The sequence below is a fragment of the Gymnoscopelus microlampas genome, assembly GCF_963454915.1.
Source record: "Gymnoscopelus microlampas genome assembly, chromosome: 8".
In the NCBI taxonomy this organism is placed as follows: Eukaryota; Metazoa; Chordata; class Actinopteri; order Myctophiformes; family Myctophidae; genus Gymnoscopelus; species Gymnoscopelus microlampas.
The window spans coordinates 28,153,948-28,173,430 of record NC_139945.1 but is presented as its reverse complement, the minus strand read 5'-3'; the positions used below and the strand labels follow the sequence as shown (position 1 = coordinate 28,173,430).

At 40.6% G+C, this 19,483-nt stretch overlaps 2 protein-coding genes across 6 annotated transcripts in view; one reads left to right on the top strand and one right to left on the bottom strand.

Annotated features, from left to right (window-relative positions):
* ets1 (v-ets avian erythroblastosis virus E26 oncogene homolog 1) overlaps positions 1-19,483 on the bottom strand; it is a 252,782-nt gene that overhangs the window by 84,226 nt on the left and 149,073 nt on the right. The window lies entirely within an intron of this gene.
* fli1 (Fli-1 proto-oncogene, ETS transcription factor) overlaps positions 11,178-19,483 on the top strand; it is a 67,922-nt gene continuing 59,616 nt past the window's right edge. For 2 of the 5 annotated variants that reach the window (XM_084064845.1, XM_084064848.1), the window contains exons 1-2: positions 11,178-11,347; positions 14,608-14,695. In XM_084064845.1, the coding sequence (XP_083920971.1) occupies positions 14,657-14,695 (39 nt within the window). In that variant the 5' untranslated portion in view covers positions 11,178-11,347; positions 14,608-14,656. The remainder of the gene's footprint in view (positions 11,348-14,607; positions 14,696-19,483) is intronic. The other 3 variants (XM_084064849.1, XM_084064844.1, XM_084064847.1) reach the window with 3 other exon arrangements.

The following is a 19,483-nucleotide window of genomic DNA, read 5'->3' as shown; positions in this document are numbered from 1 at the left end:
TCTCATCACTCGGGTGCGGGGTGTCTGTCCACTTGTCTGTCTGTCTCTCTGTCTCTCTGTGATTGTAAACTGTGCTCAGTACAGCACTTCACTGTATGTTTTAACCTGTAGATTAATCAGCAGCAAGGAGTTTAAGTGTATCGTGTGACTGTTGAAATAGCAAAAAGCAGCAGTGGTGGAAAAAGTACTCGCAGCTTTTACTTAAGTAAAAGTATCAACACCGCAGTGTAGGAATTCTCTGTTACAAGTAAAAGTCTGGTAATCAAAATGCACCTGAGTAAAAGTACAAATGTATTGGTATTAAAATATACTTAAAGTACCAAAAGTAAAAGTAGTCATTGAATGTCCCATTTCACAAGTTCATAATGTATACAAATAGCAGATCTACAAGCTCACAATGCGTGGCATCATGACGCATTGTGAGATTGTAGATCGACTATTTTCAAATGGCCGAAATATATATATGGTTGAAGTGGATAATATATGTTTTGTGATAATAATCTAAATCTGCAAAGTAACTAGTAACTAAAGATGTTAATAATTGTAGTGGAGTAACTTTACAATATTTACCTCTGAGATGTAGTAGAGTAAAGCAAGAGTATTGAAAATGGGAAATACTCCATTAAAGTAAAAAATCCTCAAAAGTGTACTGTAAGTACTTGAGTACATGTACTTAGTTACTTTACACCACTGAAAAAGCAGTATGAATTGGACATATGAATTGGTTCTGATTATGTGACTGTTAATATTGAAACAGTCTTTGTTTCAACACGTGTTGCATAGGTCATTATTAGTCAGTTAAAATGGTTTCCTCTCAAAGTATACTTTCCAAGGTAATGTTGGCTCGCAGTTACTCTTTCTGTCACATTTTGAGATATTACAGTCATTGCAAAATCCCAGTTCTAGCGTGCCACTTGAATTCACTCCACAATTAAACTAGTTTATGGTAAATCCATGTTATGTTACACAATGTAAATATACCGTATGAATGAACATTTATTTGGATTTATACACCATCTTTAGTGTGTGTGTGTGTGTGTGTGTGTGTGTGTGTGTGTGTGTGTGTAGTGTGTGTGTGTGTGTGTGTGTGTGTGTGTGTGTGTGTGTGTGTGTGTGTGTGTGTGTGTGTGTGTGTGCTGTGCGTGTGTGTGATATATGTGGCTGAGAAACATCTCAAAACTCAAGACTAACAGCCTATTTCATTTGTTGTTCATCACATTGGTTTCAAAGCCCAACGGTGCCCTCTATCTTAAGATCTACGTACTGCAGATACAGTACATTAACTACTGTCATTCATGTTATAACACTGTCCAGAGACTAAACGCCTGCTTGTACTTTGATAAACGCTCAGCTCTCTAACGTGTGAAGCTGGCTTTTATTTGGAAAATGTATAACATTGTGTCAGTTTCATTGAAAAATAAAAAAGGTTTTCAAACACGGTATCGGGGAACTACAATATTTGAGCCGAACATGTCTGTCTGCCTTCTGTCAAATCAGAGAACTTGCATATGGCCGCCTAGTGGCCACTCTTAGAACCTTGGATCCCAAACTTTTCAGCTCGAGACCCCAAAAGAGAAATTAGGGGAAAAAAAATCACTATTGTTTTTAAACATTTGCTTTCTAATTCAAGGCATTTTTTTTATTTAGTTTATTCATTCATGAAATTATTTTGAAAAATCATTGAATGTGTTTCAATTCATGAAAAATGTTGCTCTTTTTCTTTTTGGGTTTTGAAATTTACTCATGACCCATAAGAATGTGTCCACGACCCACAAATGGGTCCCAGCCCACCGTTATAGAACCTTGCTCAGTGATGCTAGATTCTGTGAAAGAAACAAGCAACCATGTCTAGGAAAACAAGCCCAAATTCCCCAAAAGAAGCGACCATGTGTCACATGAGCACTTTAAACATATATCAGCTTTTTGAAAATAGCAGATCTACAAGCTCACAACGCGTCGTGTTATGAGCTTGTAGATCTGCTATTTTCAAATAAAATCTTGGGGGGTGGGAATTAAAATAAGCAGACCTGGCAACGCTGGTCATGCTACACTTGCAAACACACGACTCAACACATGTTAACACTTTAACTCCCCAAATACCCATGATGACAGTGTGGCCCTGTCTCTTTAAGAGCCAGTGTGGAATGCTGTGGTTTTGCCCAGGCGTTTGGGGTAGTGCCCTTATACCTCACATAAATACAACCCTAAAAGTGACTGTGGCTCTTTCTACTGCTCTCTCTCTCTCTCTCTCTCTCTCTCTCTCTCTCTCTCTCTCTCTCTCTCTCTCTCTCTCTCTCTCTCTCTCTCTCTCTCTCTCTCTCTCTCTCTCTCTCTCTCTCTCTCTCTCTCTCTCTCTCTCTCTCTCTCTCTCTTGAGGAGGTTTCTCCTTGTTGTTGGTCTTGTGGCCTATTTTCATTCTACTTTACTCCAGATTGTCTTTCTTTTTTTCTCCCCTTTAGGGGGTGGGGTGGGGGGTTACGACACACAATGCCCAGGCCTTTCGTCTGCTTGGGTCGGCATCAGTTCATCTATTACTGCACATGTTTCCTGTTTCACACGTTTGTTTGTGTGCCCCAAAGCGGGCAGAGGGTGAGGGGGGCGAGGGTGAGGGGGTGGTGGGGGTTCTTCTGCCATTGTTGTCGTTTGCTTCGTTAAGCACTCAAGACCCCGCCATCCAGTGAACTTCAAACAGTGTGTGTCAAAATAGGAAACAAACACCTTATCATTCCAGGGCACAAGGGGCCCCAGTCAATTGGAAGTGACTTAGTTAAGTCCTATTCTCAAAACTGAAAATAGCCGATCTACAGCCTCAGAACCTCATAGACTGTAAAAATGAAATGGACAAAGTGACGCCATTGGTTTCTACAGACCTGTTTTGAAGCCTGTTTTGAAGCCTGTTTTTCAGCGATTGCAAATACGCCATCTTTCTATATCCGGTCAGAAATGCTAATGGCTAATGGCTTCTGATTCTCTGAAACCAGTATGTAATATGTATACCCATAGTAAAACATATGTGGAAGTTGTGTGATCACTGATTAATTAGGCATAGATAAAAAAACATTCTAGGCCTACTATCTTGTATCTCTGAGTATACTGTCACCCTGCATCAGTTGAGCCTTTCACACAATACAGGTTCATCAATAGCAACTCTGCTAATGAGAGGATATACTGCCTTCCAATTGTGCTGCCAATTTATTCTGAAGGGGTACCACACAAACCTCAAAGAGCCACGACTAGCTTGGACCAGAGAGCCCTCTAGTGGCTGGATCTGGCAACGGCATGCCTGTGAATAGGATCAATAGGCAGGGTCCCCTTTATTAGTTCCAGATTTGACCGTCTGAAGGCACAGATGAATGATTTTTGTAGTCTGGTGAGCAGCCCACATCGAGTTCAGCCTGTCAGACATGTCTGGGGGGGGGGGGGGGGGGAGAGAGAGAGAGAGAGAGAGAGAGAGATGGAGACTCGGGTCTCAAAGTAAAAAGCCTTGAGAATGCGGGACAGGGGTAAAACCCAAAACCTGAGAGCTCAGCCCAGGGCTCAGCAGCCCCTTCCAGGGAACAACACTTTTCTTATTGAGCCGGCAGGCCAGACCCAAATGAGAGGTGACAGCAGATTCATTTCAGCCAGTGTTTTTCTTTAAGGGCTTTTTAAAATGCTGCTGAATGATGAGCGGTCAGTGGATTTACGGTGCAGGGGGATGATTTAGGCCTTCTAAATGGCAGTGCTTTCCTCCTGCTCTTGCTCTCTCTCTCTCTCTCTCTCTCTCTCTCTCTGTGCTTTTCTCTTTTTTTTCCTCCGCAGGAGTAGTCAATTTTCTTGGGGGCTTTATTTCATCCTCATGCTGCTCACGCAGGGATGAATCCCCCATGGGCTTCTAAGATTGATTTAATGTGTAAGGTGAGCACCTTGGTTCCCATGGCATGGTCACGGACCAGTGGCATGGGTGTGTCCCCAAAAACACACACATGGGATAAGTGCTATGTCCCACCGTGCATGCAGACTCTCACAGTGAGAGTTGGTGGTTGTGGAATCAATTTAGATGCCTTGCCGAGAAAAGAGCAGTTGAAGGTATTTTTGTGGCATCGTGAAAAAGTATATTTAGGGACACGTGTGCACAGATGCACACAGAATGCACGGACACGCACGTATACATCTGTGCCGGCGACACGCGTGCGTGCGCTCGCACACACACACACACACACACACACACACACACACACACACACACACACACACACACACACACACACGCACACACGCACACACGCACACACAGACACACACGCACACACGCACACACACACGCACACACGCAAGCACGTACGCACAGTGCTTTTGATTAAGTGCATACCAGAACATATTGTGTGTAATGGGAGCAAGCATTTTGTCTCGACACCACATGTCGCTCCGCAAACACAGACTATCCCTCTTCTCCCAAAGCTCCCGCCTGAGTTCCCTCTAGGGCCAGAATACCAGAGACTAAATGACTGAGGTCATGTAGTGGACATATCAGAGTCTGAACCTGATGAGTGGCAACACATCGGGGGAGGCATCGGGAGGTCGTTAATTTATAGGGATGCTATTACCTTCATAAACAGTTGCCTCATAAAAAGACTTGCCTTGCTTTAATTTAATACTTCCCCCCTGCTAATTATTACGACACACGCGAGCGGGCTGCTGTCTACGCTCTGTGTGGGCCACTTTTGTCGGGGGGCCAGTTGTGGAGTTTATAAGATATGCAGTGAATCATAATCGCTGGTGTGTGTGTGTGGTGTATGGGCACAATGTTGTTGCAGTGTTTTGGTAAATTGGAATGGGTGGCTCAGCACCTTGTTCTGTAATGATGTCTATCTTCACTCACATGCACAAATGTACACACAAACGTACGCACAAACACGTGTGAACGCACACACAGACGTACGTACAAACACGCGCACGAACGCATGCATTTTCTTTTTGTCAACCGGGTGACAATACTATGTCAGCATGCTAAAACAATAGAAATTCAGTTTCAGAATCAAAACATGTGGAGCAGACTTCAGTGTTGGGGTGAGTAGATTTTATGAGAGTTTCAGAGTTTCATGAATCTGAATAATTCACCTACTCTGAACCAAAACCTGAACCCTACTGCTGACCTAGTTAGAATCAACTTCTGATAGAGCAACTCCTGTGTCTCATTCACTGTCTCCTTATCGGTCTCCCTGTTGTCTTCTCCGTGCAAAAAAAACAAACACAAAGTATATAAATGCTTGTGGATTTTCCACTCTCCTGGATCTCTGGCTTCATACTGTTCTGTGTCTGGCTTTGACTGGCCTGGAGGTAGCGTGAAAAGATTTGATATTCTTTGCCCTGCCTTCCATGGTGCCATGCTCCCATTTTCTCTGTCCCCAAGGAGCAGAAAGGGGGGGGCCGGAATGGAACCTATCTCCATCTCCAGATCATCTCTCTCGGTAGCCCCTTTGACTAAATAAATAACTCATTACAGTTCAGAGTAAGGGGCTTCATTTACGCCGGGCGATGTAATCACAGATGTCTGTATGTTGCCCACATCATCTCGAATACAAGCATTTTTTTGGAGGGGTGGAATCCCAAGAGAGGGTGGGCAGCTCTGAAATGTTAACACGCCAGCAGTGAGAAGAGTGTTTATGGTAAACTATTGATGGCGGGCTTACGAAAAGAGCATGATTAAAGTGAATGAAGCTCAAAACATGAATCCATACACACCATCCGTGTGTGCGTGCGTGCGTGCGTGCATGCATGTATGCGTGCGTGTATGCGTACATGCACTGATGGGCGCAAGTCGGTGTATTTCTGTTCTGTTTCCCCTCTTGTAATATTTGTATTTCCTGACTTTTATTGCTCTTGGCCAACAGAATTCGCCTGAAGGGATAATAAAGTCACCATTGGACCTTGAACCTCAAAAAAATTCTATTTGCAGCAAATAACAAAAACACATGTGATGAATATTCATACAGTTCAACAGTCTTAATACACACGGCCGCTGATAAGTCTTTAAGGACGGTGGATATATACTCCATAGGGAAGGTATACCAGCATTCATGCCAGCAGTAATATCAACACAACCGCAACATTAAATAACAATAAAAACAACACGTGTTGGATGGAGCAGTAAGTGTTGAAACAGGTAGATTGCTGAACGCTGCCAAACAGTAGACGCAGAATGGGTGGAGTGGTGAACGCCACATTTCAGAAGGAAAGACTGTTAAGTTGCCAAAGCGGAGCAAACACTCTGCGTTCAGTGCAGTTTTAAACAAGTTTCAAGAATGAATTTCAAACACTGTCCCAGGTCTAGTAGATAGATTAGTCCAACAATGAGAAGTCATGCATTCTTTAGCAATCACATTTATGGCTAATTTTTATGATTATACAATTATTCTCTTTTATTGTTTGTGCTTTAGACATTCTATCTATCTATATTAGGCCTTGTGTGAAACTGAAGTCAATACACTAGGATTCTAGTTTAGAAATGATTCTGACATTGTATTGATGCACAAAGTCAGTTTGTTCAGACAGCACAAAGTCAGTTTGTTCAGACAGCACAAAGTCAGTTTGTTCAGACAGGGACAATTAAACCAGTGGTTCTCAAAGTGGGGTCCAGGGACCCCCGGGGGCCCTTCTTGAGGGGGGTTCCTGGGGGTCCCCAGTAAAATGCAGTTAATATAGCACCAGAATCAGTTTACTTAACCCGCATACATCGGCTATTTGAAAATAGCCCCTATTTGAAAATAGACAAGCTCACAGCGCATTGCATTGCAATGTGCTGCCTTGTGAGCTTGTAGATCTGTTATATTCAAAAATAACCTTGAAAGAGTGCGTACAACTTATGAATATTTTTTAACTACACAAATCTTGTATGGGTCCCTGGCACCACATACTTTCAGTTTGGGGGTCCTCTGCATGAAAAAAGGTTTGAGAGACACTTGTTTATGGGAACTTTCCTACAGGTAGGCTTACCCAACCATTTACCCAACAGGCTAGCCCTCTAGGAGGCACTGACTGGATGTATGCGTCATCAAGTCTGGAATGTTGGATTCTTTTTCTCTTTTTTTTTGTTATTTCTTTTTCCTTTCTTTTTTTTTTTTTTTTTACAATGGGCACCGCATCCTGCATTACCACCACAGTATCAGTGGTGTAAAGTAACTACTCATTTACTCAAGTACTGTACTTAAGTTGAGGATTTGTTACTTTACTGGAGTATTTCCCATTTCCAATACTATTACTTCTACACCACTACATCTGAGAGGCAAATATTGTACTTTTACTCCACTACAATTATTTGAAAACTTTAGTTAATAGTTGTAGATTTTGATTATCATTACAAAAAAACATACATTAACCACTTCAGCCCTATATACATTTAGGCCATTTGATCTACAAGCTCACAATGCTTCACGATGCGACGCATTGTGAGCTTGTAGATCAGCTATTTTCAAAAGATTTGTATACATTTCATACATTTGAAAACTTGTGAAATGGGGCATTCTGCATACTGTGTACTTTCTACTTTTGGTACTTTAAAGTACATTTTGATACCAATACTTTTGTACTTTTACTCAAGTAAATTTTGAATTCCAGACTTTTACTTGTAAACAGGGTGTTTCTACATTGCAGAATTGATACTTTTACTTAAAGTAAAACAAATGTGTACTTTTTCAACCACATACTGGGCACCACATCCACAACCACCACAGTATAGCTTGGGAACCATACATAACATATTACTGGACTGCTCTCCCCAACAAAAAAAAGAAAGAATTCTGTTCAGAATGTAACAGTTGGTGTTCAAACGTGTCAGAAACCTTCGTGTACAGTATCCTGAGGAAGTCAACACACAGCAGGCGCAATGAATGCCATTTTTCAGAAAACGGATGTTAGGATATCCGTCCATTGTTTCGTGCTGGGAACACCATCATGGATGTTGTTGTTCTTAATCATTGCATTAGGATGTGGCGTAACAAACACAACGTCTAGCAAAATGATGAAAGCCCACAATTTGACCAGATGATGACATTTTGTGTGCCTGTGTTGGTTAAATAGACCTAATAGCTGCAGGTTTTATATGCCTGTTGGGTAGCCTAGAGAGTAGTGGTTCTCAAACTTTTTCATGTCAAGGACCCCCAAAATGATATGTATTTGGCCACAGACTCCCATTTCAAAATACTTGTTTCAGGGACCCCCCCTTCACGATTTTTGAATACCCAATCCGATCTACAAGGCTACGAGTCAGCTTGTAGATCTGCTATTTTGGGCTAAAAAAAAATGTCCATTTGTCTTTATTTATTTTTTTTATGTTTAAAATAAACCATGATTCTGTCCATTTTTAATAGCTTCTATACATGATTATTGTGCAATTGACAGATTGTTGATAGTATTGACATTGGTTCTCAGTTAATAGGGTATGTTTATAAAAGGCATTGGTACGGACACCCTACTCGCTGTACCTTGTACATGTATGTTTAAAATAAAAGCATGAATATATTAATCTGTATTATTTTAATAGCTTAGTATTGAATGCACAATAACATGGTATGTTTATACATATGAAACACAATTTTATACATAGTTGTACAATATATATTGTAGCCCCCCCCACCCTACGAGGTAGGGCAGTGTTATTCAACGGGTGGCCCGCGGGCCAAATCCGGCCCCAGCGGAGCTTTCTTGGGGTCCCTGGAACATATACCTTGTTCCAATGTAAAATTAAAAGCACATTTTTTTTACTAGATGATTGGTAGTACAGGATGAACATTTTGAATTTTGGTTGTCATGGAAGCATCTCATATGAATGAAAGTTTTTTTCATTAGTTTTGAGCACCCGGGTAATAAGAGCACAAGCTCATATGATGTGTTTGAAGTGGATGAAGATGGAGAAGCTGGACAAAGTCCACACAAAACTAACACATACACGCTAATGGATGCATAGGAGAATAATTTCTTTGGTGTAATTAACAACATCCACTCTAAACTCAGAAATAGTTACAAATGAATGGTCCATGATGGATGAACTGCACTCAACACCCCTGTTGTGCTCCTTTATGTTGATTAGTTTTGTGTGTTTTTTGTCCAGCTTCCATCTTCTCCATATTCATCCACTTCAAACACATCATATGAGCTTGTGCTCTTATCACCTGGGTGCTCAAAACTTTCATTAATACGTTCATTAATACGAGACCCTTCTATGCCAGGGACCCATGCACAGAACACACTGAAATATCTACTTCCTATTTTTAATATCAAAAGCTTAGCCTGTGCACCAAGGACTGACACAGAAATGTTCCTATCAATGAAGCAGGCCATAATAAGTTACCATAATGGACATAGCGTGTCCATTATTGTGTCCTATCGGACCTAATAGCACACAATAAACGGTTTTGTTGTCACGGTCTTGTGGCCCCTGACTTCAAGTCATTTTACAATTGTGGCCCCTGCCTAAACTAGTTGAATATCCCTGAGGTAGGGGGTCCCTGCTCCATCTCCCCATCAGTTTGGGGGTCCCTGGCCTGAAAACATTGAAGACCCCTGATCTAGGCCATTGGTTCTCAAAGTGGGGTCTACCCCCCCCAGGGGTCCTGGGGGGGGGTACCAGGGGGTCCCCAGCTAAATTAGTTAATAGCGTCACAATCATTTGAACCCCTTTAACCTTTTATACGTTGGCTATTCAAAAATAGCAGATCTACAAGCTCATAGCATGGCAAAGACATTTTGAAAAAATCCCTGCCACAAAATATTTTTGAGGTGAGGGGGTCCTTAGCCAAATGCATGTCATTTTTGGGGGTCCTTGACATGAAAAGGTTTGAGAACCACTGCCAAGCCAAAGTGCAGTAACTACGAAAAAGAAAAATCACTGAAAAATGGGTTTAAATGTGATTCAACTGGTCAGCCAAATGAGATATCGGCATATAAGTGACATTACACTAATTGTACATCTGTTCTTGAGGTCATTGTTTATCCCCCAAAATAGCCTATAGATCAGTGACTGATCTATAGGCTATACCTGACGCAAAACGTCACGGGCTGCTTCTCTATTTCATATGGTTGCTTCTGCGTGAAATAGCAGCCTTGATGAGGCAATAAAATGGCATGGATGGGCAATTTCCCTCGCCGTGAGTTAGCCTCCACATCCTTTGTGTGAGGGACTCTTCTCTAAGTTCTCTTGGGTGGAAGATGAGGGCAAACTGTGGAGGAAATGAAGTTAGTGAACTGAGTGGGGTCAACAGAACAGGAAAAGACAAACCCACTGGAGACGCGTGTCTCTGTCACGGGGCCACGAAGCGCAGATCCCGTGTTTGTAGCAAATTCCTAAGCGCAGTGCATGGTTCTCAAAGTGGGGTCCGGGGACCCCCAGGGGTCCTGGGGGTGGGGTTCCAACTTCCAGGGGGTCCCCAGCTAAAGTAGTTAACATAGCACCACAATCATTTTAACCACTTTATATCCATTTATACCTTGGGTATTTATTTTCTTTCTTTTTTTTACAATATTGAAAATTTGGTAAATACATATCAGTGTGGGGGTCCTTGACATGAAAAGGTTTGAGAACCACTGTCCTAATTAGGGACCCGTTATTACTAAGGAAAATTCAGTGATGCCCAAACCTATAATCCATAATGGGGAGTCGAGTCGGGAATACATGTTCAGAATATATTTTTTGTCTCAAAGTTGTGTTCCTTAGCTTTTTAGTAGCCTAATTATTTTTGGTCAAACGAACAATGGTTTGACTTTGAAGGTTTACTTTTCTTCCAGGTCTTGCTCGCATTTCATTCTTCATTATTCAGAAATTTTATAATTTTCATATTCAAAGATCACAGTATAGTCCCATATTAATATATTCCTATGATACAATAATCTGATTATTAACCTATACTTTGTTCAGGATTAGCAGGTGCCAAGGCCATCTATATAGGCCTAGTGCTATTTAAGTCTTATATGCTGAGCAATTTAATTCAAAACATTGTTAAAAACATATTTATATTGTGTGTGTGTCCCCAACACAACACTTTTAGTTGATTTATGATGCCCTTTACAGCCTCAGTCGTTTTCCCTCTTATTTCATGGTTCAATGGACTCCTAATTCAGGCTCTCTCTCACACTCCGGGGCAACAAGGGGAGGTTTGCTCTCGCAGCCCATTGGTTGTGATGGCTGGTGGCTTTTCTCTCATCCTAAGCAACCTCGGCCATTCACACACCCGGCGCTCCTTTAACTAATAACTAACTGTCATCTTTAAGGTGACGACTTAGTTTAGAGAGAGAGAGACGGGGCTTTAATTGTTTTAAATTGCGGAATAATTAAATCGAGAGAATAAAGCGATCTGACATAAAACAACGACAGGTGAGTGGAGAAACATAACGTTTAGATTTGGGTCTCGCGTCTCTATAGTATTATACTGCAGCCAGGCTCATGTCTGTGTGTTGATGTGCTTCTTTGGAAGATAATAAATCATTGCCTCTTGTTTTTTTTTGGTCGGTGATTCAACCCTCATAAAAAGGGTTGGTTCAGTGCCAGACGATATCGAAATGTAAACTGACATCAGCCTTTTACAATCATCAAATCATACATTTCTTATCGATGTCATTTGCGTTGGTTTATGTAGCCTATTTGGTCTTTTTTCTCCTTCTTTTTTTAAAAGATATATATTTTGGTCTATTTCTGCCTTTTATTTACCTCATTGTGTTAAAAAGTCGCGTCTTTTGTACCCGAATGTCCATTTATTGTGTCTCCGCTGCCCGCTTCACTTTTTTTTTTGCTTTATTACTTATAATAGGGCAAGTCGAAGTAAGAAACGGAAAAAAGAAAAAAAAACGCATAGATTGGTTGAAATCAGTTGAGTCTCATTTATGATGGATAACAGCACGCTCTCGTGCAAAGGTATAAGATGCTTAAAATGTAACACTAGAGGCTCCCAGCCCACGGGCTGTCTGGGAGGAAGGTCCATGCACTTATTCAACAGTCCTCCCGAGCTCCCAGCCGCCTAATTGGCTGCAGATGCGGAATTCTATGCTTCTTTTAACCGTTTAAGAAATTGGATGCATTCGGGGAACTTTATGAGGCGAAGCCCAACGTTTTGCCTGCAGGAGCCGAGAGAGACGAAAACAGTGGTGGGTTCCCCCCACAATTATAAATCGTGCCATGTTCATAATCCTCGCTGGATAATTTATCATGCATAGTAGGGGCGAGGTGGTGCATGGTGAGGCAGGCGTCCAGTGAGTAAAACGAACACCAGCTCGCCCCAAAATACAGTCACCGTCACCCCCGGGGCAAATCCGGCTCCGGTGACCTCGGAACGGTCGCCAACTGGTATTCCATACGTGACCTTAGTAAACTATGCCTAAACCTAACCCTATTGCTGAACATACCTCAGTAAAATGGTGCCAAAACCTAACCTTATTCCTAAACGTAACCTCAGTAAATCGGTGCCAAAACATGACCTTGTTCCTAAACTTAACCTCAGTAAACTATACCTAAACCTAAGCTTATTCCTTAACTTAATGTCAGTAAAACTATGCCTAATCCTAAACTTATTTCTAACCTTATCATCCACAGTAAAACAAATACAAGAACCGCTGGGGGTGAGCGGTCCGTGATAAAAATGGGGGTGAGCGTGTTTTGGGACGAGTCTTCTGGTTTCCAGCAGAACACTTCAGCGAAACATGAAATTGCACCATAAAATGGAACTGTGGTCCAATTAAACCGCTGATCATGTGCATGAGTCGTCTTGTTTTTTGATTTGTTTGGTATTGTAGTCTATTGCTTGTGCTGGTGCTGATATGCTACACTTTTGTTCTAACTTTTAACTTCAAATGTTCATTCCCCATCATCAATGTCCTGCCGTCATCCTCCTATAGCTGCATAACTTTTCAGGTTTCTTTATCAGGATTCAGGAAGCAGAAGACATGAATTCTGGCCATGCTTAAAACATTTTGGAAAGAATATTACACTTTATACAAGGGGAGTGCACAGTAAAATACCCCTTAATTATTACAGGCCCACTTGGGTCCATTTTTACACCATCTGAGTTCAGAGAACACTGAGGTTGTTTTGCTGTGTGTTCGTTTGCTATTAAAACTATGCAAGTCTAGATACTAGGAATGTTTTGTTACTGCCTTCTTGATAATTGCGTATACCGAAGGAAGGGCTAAAGACACCATAGTCCCCTTACTGCCCTTTCACCCTAGACTTTGTAAGCTGCACTTATTAAAGCGAAAAGTGCTTCAATATGTGGTAGGGCTTTAGGGGGAAAACGTGATGGGGGTGGGGATGGATGGAGCTGAGCTCACTCTGCATGCGCTGCCCTGCCTGTTGGCAAGTGGTGTAAAGTAACTAAGTACATTTACTCAAGTACTGTACTTAAGTATACATTTGAGGTATTTTTTATTTATTTACTGGAGTATTGTTTTCAAATGTCAGTACTTTTGCTTCTACTCCACTACATCTCAAAGGCAAATATTGTACTTTTACTCAACTACAATTATTTGACAACTTTAGTTACTAGTTACTTTGTAGATTTGTATTAGATTATTATTACAAAACACATTAACCACTTCAGCCCTATAAATTTCGGCCATTTCAATACGTTTGTATACTTTTACTCAAGTAAATCTGACTTTTAAATTGGACTTTTACTTGTAACAGAGTATTTCTACATTGCAGTATTGACACTTTTAAGTTAAAAAAATTGTATTTTTTCCACCACTGGTGCTGCCCTGCCTGTTGGGCAAGTTAAAGCATGCAATGCAACCATTGTAGTAGAACGTTTAATGGTGTATAATGTTCATACAAATATATTATCAACGTGTAACAAAGGCAAAAGTAATAGCCTATTAGGTGGCCAGAAAAATACCATCTAGTCTCTGGAATGATTCAAGCTTATTGCCATACTGTGTCAACCTTGCAGTGACGCGTGGACCAAATGTGACCTTTCTTTTTTATTTTGGTGGAAGTGGTTCTGTGTGGAACGCTATTCATAAAACCACCAAACACTCCTGTATGGAGCCCATTGTAGCTGAATGCTTTCTAGGCCTATACTGCTGCTATATTCTGCTGCTATATATATATAGAGTCTAACGGGGCAATCATTTTGATTAGGCTATTTCATGGACGGTGCAGATGGTCGATGCACTCCCTCTAATGCAATAATAAATGATATTTCCCCCCAAGAGGAGGCCTATTTCCTATCAGGCATATAAATAAATATATTATGTTGTATTATTTAGAAGCATGAAAAAAAAAATCATAGGCATGTAGAGTTTTCACCTCAACAGTAAAACTCGGGGATGAAAACATCTGGCTAAAATAGTATATCCCAGAAGGCCTTATATATTGGCCTTTAGAGTGGGCGGAAATTTGTGGTCATATTTTTAGGCGAGTCTACATTCTGAGGCCACTGTACGACATACAACTTCGTTCACCTCAAGGCACACTTTGTTTTTTTTTGCTATTACTGACTACTGACAATACAAATCATATTAAACGAATAAAGTATTATTAGCTATGCTTTTGAATTATAATATAGACTATATTGTTATATATTTTTTGCAGATTGGTTTTATTCAATTAATATGTTTGATTAATTGCCCCTCCCCTCCATATAGGGCCCATTGAACTGCAGTGTGCACACTTGGGCCTGGCTGTCACGTGAACATGTTTCAGACTGTCCCTGACACGTCGTCTTACGTCAAGGTAAGACACCAACGTCTCTTCCATCAGGTAATGTTGGAGGGAACATATAGGCCCCTCTCATCTTTTCTTATAGCCTAGGACTGTGGTTCTCAATTTTTTTCATGTCAAGGACCCCCAATTTGATTTGTATTTGGCCGCAGACCCCTATCTCAAAATATTCTGTTCCAGGGACCCCTAGAAGCAAAGATGTGAGGTACAAATGTTCGCTTTGAAAATATACATATTCAAAGGTTTGCACACATTTTCACGATTTTTCAAAAATAGCAGATCTACAAGCTCATAGCTGCACTCGGTGCCGCACCCCACTTTGAGAACAATAGCCTGGTTTATTTTAAGTGTATAATATATAGCATAACAGTGGACCTCCTAACCGTTTAGGCTTAAGATAAATGTTTTTTCCCCCTTCTTCATTGTGATATGAAGGCTATGTCATGTTTAAGATGTTTGTTTGCATCTACTGCAATCAACTTGTTGAAATGTTACTCTAGCAGGGTGTCAAGACCACAGTTGATTTCTTTGTCCTCTGCCCAGAGTTGTCAGATTTCATTATCATATTTTACATCGTGGAGGATTTTTTTATTATTTCTCTCTTTTTTTCAGTCTTTGGAATGTAAACAAAGCAAATAGTGGACATCTGTTTTTCACGTTAAAACCGGTGCATAGAATGGTTTGGTGTATAGAATTCCTGTAGGATAAGCGGGTTGAGGCCTTTTTGTCAGAAAGAAGATGGATATGAAACCACAAACTTCGAAGATGCTTCTTGTAGGTTATAAGAATAACTAAAGTTCCAAGTCTGTTTATATTGGCTGCTAGCCTCAGTAGCCTACACTGCAAAATTCAGAGTGTTCCAGTTAAGGATCAACTTTTCTTTTACATTCTCAGGGTTAAATTAACACTCAGGAATAGTGTAGCTTAATTCAGCTCCTTTATTTACTTTCAATGTGGGGGGGGGGGGGGGGGGGTGCTGCTTACAAAAACCGTGATCACCTGAAGAAGAGGACTTTCTTCAAGAAAATGAGCCATTGTGCTACAGCAAGCCATTCATAACAAAATCATAATCTACGTATTTTTCCAAGGGCGACTTGTTATGTTTTGAAGACTTATTGCCCCTTTGCATAAGGAGTCTTTTCATACAGTCACAGCGTTTGTGCCACTGCGGGGACTTGAGTTTCAGCGCAGGGCCACAGACCTATGAACAATTCCCGATTTGTTTTGAGAGAGTTCAATAGCAAAGGAATGTTTTAGGAGAAAATATGCTTTGAAATGAGTCTTTATAAGAGGATAGCAGGCCTAAGTCAATGAGGGACACAAGGCGGTCTGTAATGCTTTTCAGTCTCAATGTTGGATCTTTCCACAGAAATTGTGGAGTTCTTTGTGAAAAATTGCCAGATCTGTCATTTTGTTACAGCCAAATATTCAAATTGTCTGGCTCGAACGTGGCATCATAAATATTCCCGCTTGTGTGTATCATTCTGCGTGCAAATTCTACTCTTTCACTTAAACGGGACAATATTGGTCAGAATGCCTCAATACAAATTGTAAAGAAATATTCTGCTTTCATTCAGGCGAATCCACGGTCTATAGCGTTGGTTTTGTTTGGTTAAGGCCAGGCGAGACTGGAGCTCTCCAATAAAAATAAATCTCAAATTAATTATGGCCTCAAGCAAGGGGCCAGACAGTTCGTGCTTATGTGCAGCAGACTCCACTTTTTGCCCTCACTATTTTGACTTAGGCTGTCTTGTTGCCTGTGAGAAGGAAAGGGACTTCAACCAGAGCTCTAAAAAGGTCCAATGAAGAACCATAAAAAGGCCGATCAATATATACCGTGGTGTTCGGTTATTAGAATAATAACAAGCTGAAGCGCCTGTCACGCAATTCAATGAGTAGAGTATCGTGTTCCCAATGGAACAATGATTATTATGACACATGTCTGGAATCGACAATAATTAAGATAATATCTCAATTCAAACTCATTGAGTGCCAGATTTTTTTATTTTATTTAAACGTTTGGCAATTCTGGCACTCAATTTTACTACCTATGAGTATGTAAAAGAACAGAAACGAATAAACAAAAAATATTTAAAAATGATGTTGTCCCAGTGCCAGAGTTTTTTTCACAGAAAACAAAAAGTGCTTAGGAAGCGAGATACAGCCTTTTTCAGTTCTAAGTTAAACAAGGAGTGGATGGAGCTGCACACCTTCAGATGATGATATCTTGGGTTCTGAACATGTTTTTCAAAAAAAAAAAAAAAAAAAAAAAAAAAAAAAAATTTTTTGTTTACTTATGCTAATTTTTCAAAAACACGTGAAACACGTTAATGGCACGTTGAGCCATAGCGCTAAAAACACGTGAAACACGTTAATGGCACTCAGTGAGTTAAAGGAGTAGTTCACCCCAAAAAAATACGTATTTTCTATTAATTACACACTCCATGAAGCCTTGAATTCATGGAGATGTTTTAGTTTTTGTTGCATTCCTAAGTCAATAATTTGATTACATCAATCAAATTATTGCCTCAGGAATGCGACAAAAAACGAAAAGATCTCCAAGAATTCAAGGCTTCACGGGGTGTGTAATTGATAGAAAATAAGTATTTTTTTTGGGTGAACTACTCCTTTAAGTTGACAATTATGGGCTAAACAGGTAGGTTTATCATAATTGTACTGTAGTGAGCTTATGATTGCAGTTGTGTTGCAGACAGACCTCCAGGACAAATTAAGATGAGAAGCGACAGGCCTAACAATTGCAACGATGAACCTAACCTCAGTGGTGGCCCCGCCCACTGCTGGCGTTCTGCCCCAATGGGGAGCCAGACAGACAGACAGACAGACAGACAGACAGACAGACAGACAGACAGACAGACAGACAGAGGAGCTACTGGCTCGTGGTATAGCCCGTCTGTGCTGTCTAGCAGTGTCAAGCCAGATGTTCTGTGGTTCACTGTGTAAACCGACTTGCATCTGTTTATTGGCCTTCCAAAATGTTTGTTACCGCTGTATTCATTATGGTCATGGCAGTTCCGTGGACCCCCAAACCCTCCCCTTTGCCTAACCGGTTTGAGGGTGTGAGTATTTTCACTGGGTTGAAAGTTGTGAAGGTTGTGTGTGGACCTATATTCAGATTTGGTATAAAAGGGGGAAAAAAGGGGGGGAAAATCCCACTTTCAACAGCAGATGAGACTAAAAAGAAATTAGACGTTTGGCCCAGAACCCAATCTAGTGAAAATAGCAGATCAATCTAATTTTCACCAGTTTGGGTACTTATTTATATACATTTTTTAAATAATATATTTTTTAATAATAATAAAATATTTTTTTAAATGTATGAATAAAAGGGGGATATTTACTCGTGACCCATTTAAATTGGTCCCCGACCCCAAACATGTGTCCCGACCCACTGTTTGGGAAACAGTGCTCTATAAGCAGCATCCACAAAGCTTCGATAGTCGCGCATTAAAAACAAGAGCTTGCTATGGAATTCTTCTAGAATGAACCAGCTACTAAAGAGTTAAACAAGGTGTCTCCCTTAATTACACGAGTCTGAACTGGCCTCAGGCAGGAGAAGCCTTGACCCCTAGCAGGATCCAGATGTGGTGGTCTCAGGGGGGCTTCTACCCCCAAAACAGACCCCCAAGTCGAAAGCAGACAGGCCGGCATACACGTCTGTCAGTCGTTGCGGCTTGCAGTCTCTGTTTGGCAGTGGTGGAAAAAAAGTACTCAAATGTTTTTACTTAAGTAAAAGTATCAATACTGTAATATAGAAGTATACTCTGTTACAAGTAAAAGTCCGGAATTCAAAATGTATTTGAGTAAAATCTAAAAGTACAAAAGTGTTGGTATCCAAATGTTCTTAAAGTACCAAAAGTGAAAGTACTAAAACATTTTGAAAATAGCCTAGGTATAAAATAGGGCTAAAGTGCATAATGTATGTTTTATAATGTAATAATGTATATCTGCAAAGTATCTAGTAAAGTTTTCAAATAATTGCAGTGGAGTAAAAGTTTGTAGCAGTGGAGAGATGTAGCAGTGGAGTAGAAGTTAAAGTAGATCATTGGACATACTCCAGTAAAGTGAAAGTACCTCAAAATTGTACTGAAGTACAGTACTTGAGTAAATGTACTTAGCTACTTTCCACCAGTGCTGTTTGGTCACTGTGAGGCCGCTCCTCCAGGCAGAGAGCCCCATTGGTCTGGTCACGTTCAGAGCTGCATGGCTCTCTGTGTGTCTAAGCATCTGCTGCTAAAATTGTGCTTGAATTGATGAGGGCAATTTCGTAAGGTAGAGGAAAGGGGAAAAAAATACCATCGTGGGGGTGGGGATTTTTTTTTGTTTCGTGGCAGTCAGACACAGCCCTTATATGAGCTACAAAATAGGCCTCCCTAGCTATATGACAATAACAATAGTAATAACAATGTTGTTGTTATTAGTAGTAATAACAATACAAACAATAACAGCAACATCAATAACAATAACATTATACACACCCCTGCAATGGGGCGAGTTTCCTGTGAAAATGGATTGATTGCTTGAATACTTTATTTAGCAGTTTGCAAAAAAAAAAGTACAGAAAAGTACAGTTCTACACAAAGGGATGCTATAGTATTAAACCCAAGAAAAGCACTATGGCTTGTTTCCATTGGGCCCCTGTGTATTCAATTCATGGAGAGAGAGAGAAAAAAAAACATTTGCCACTTTCCAAATGGAAGCAATAATCCTAACCATCCCATGGAGTCTATTTCTGTTCCAAAGATTATATATAGTGCTCCTTTCTGTTTCCTATGTGTGCAC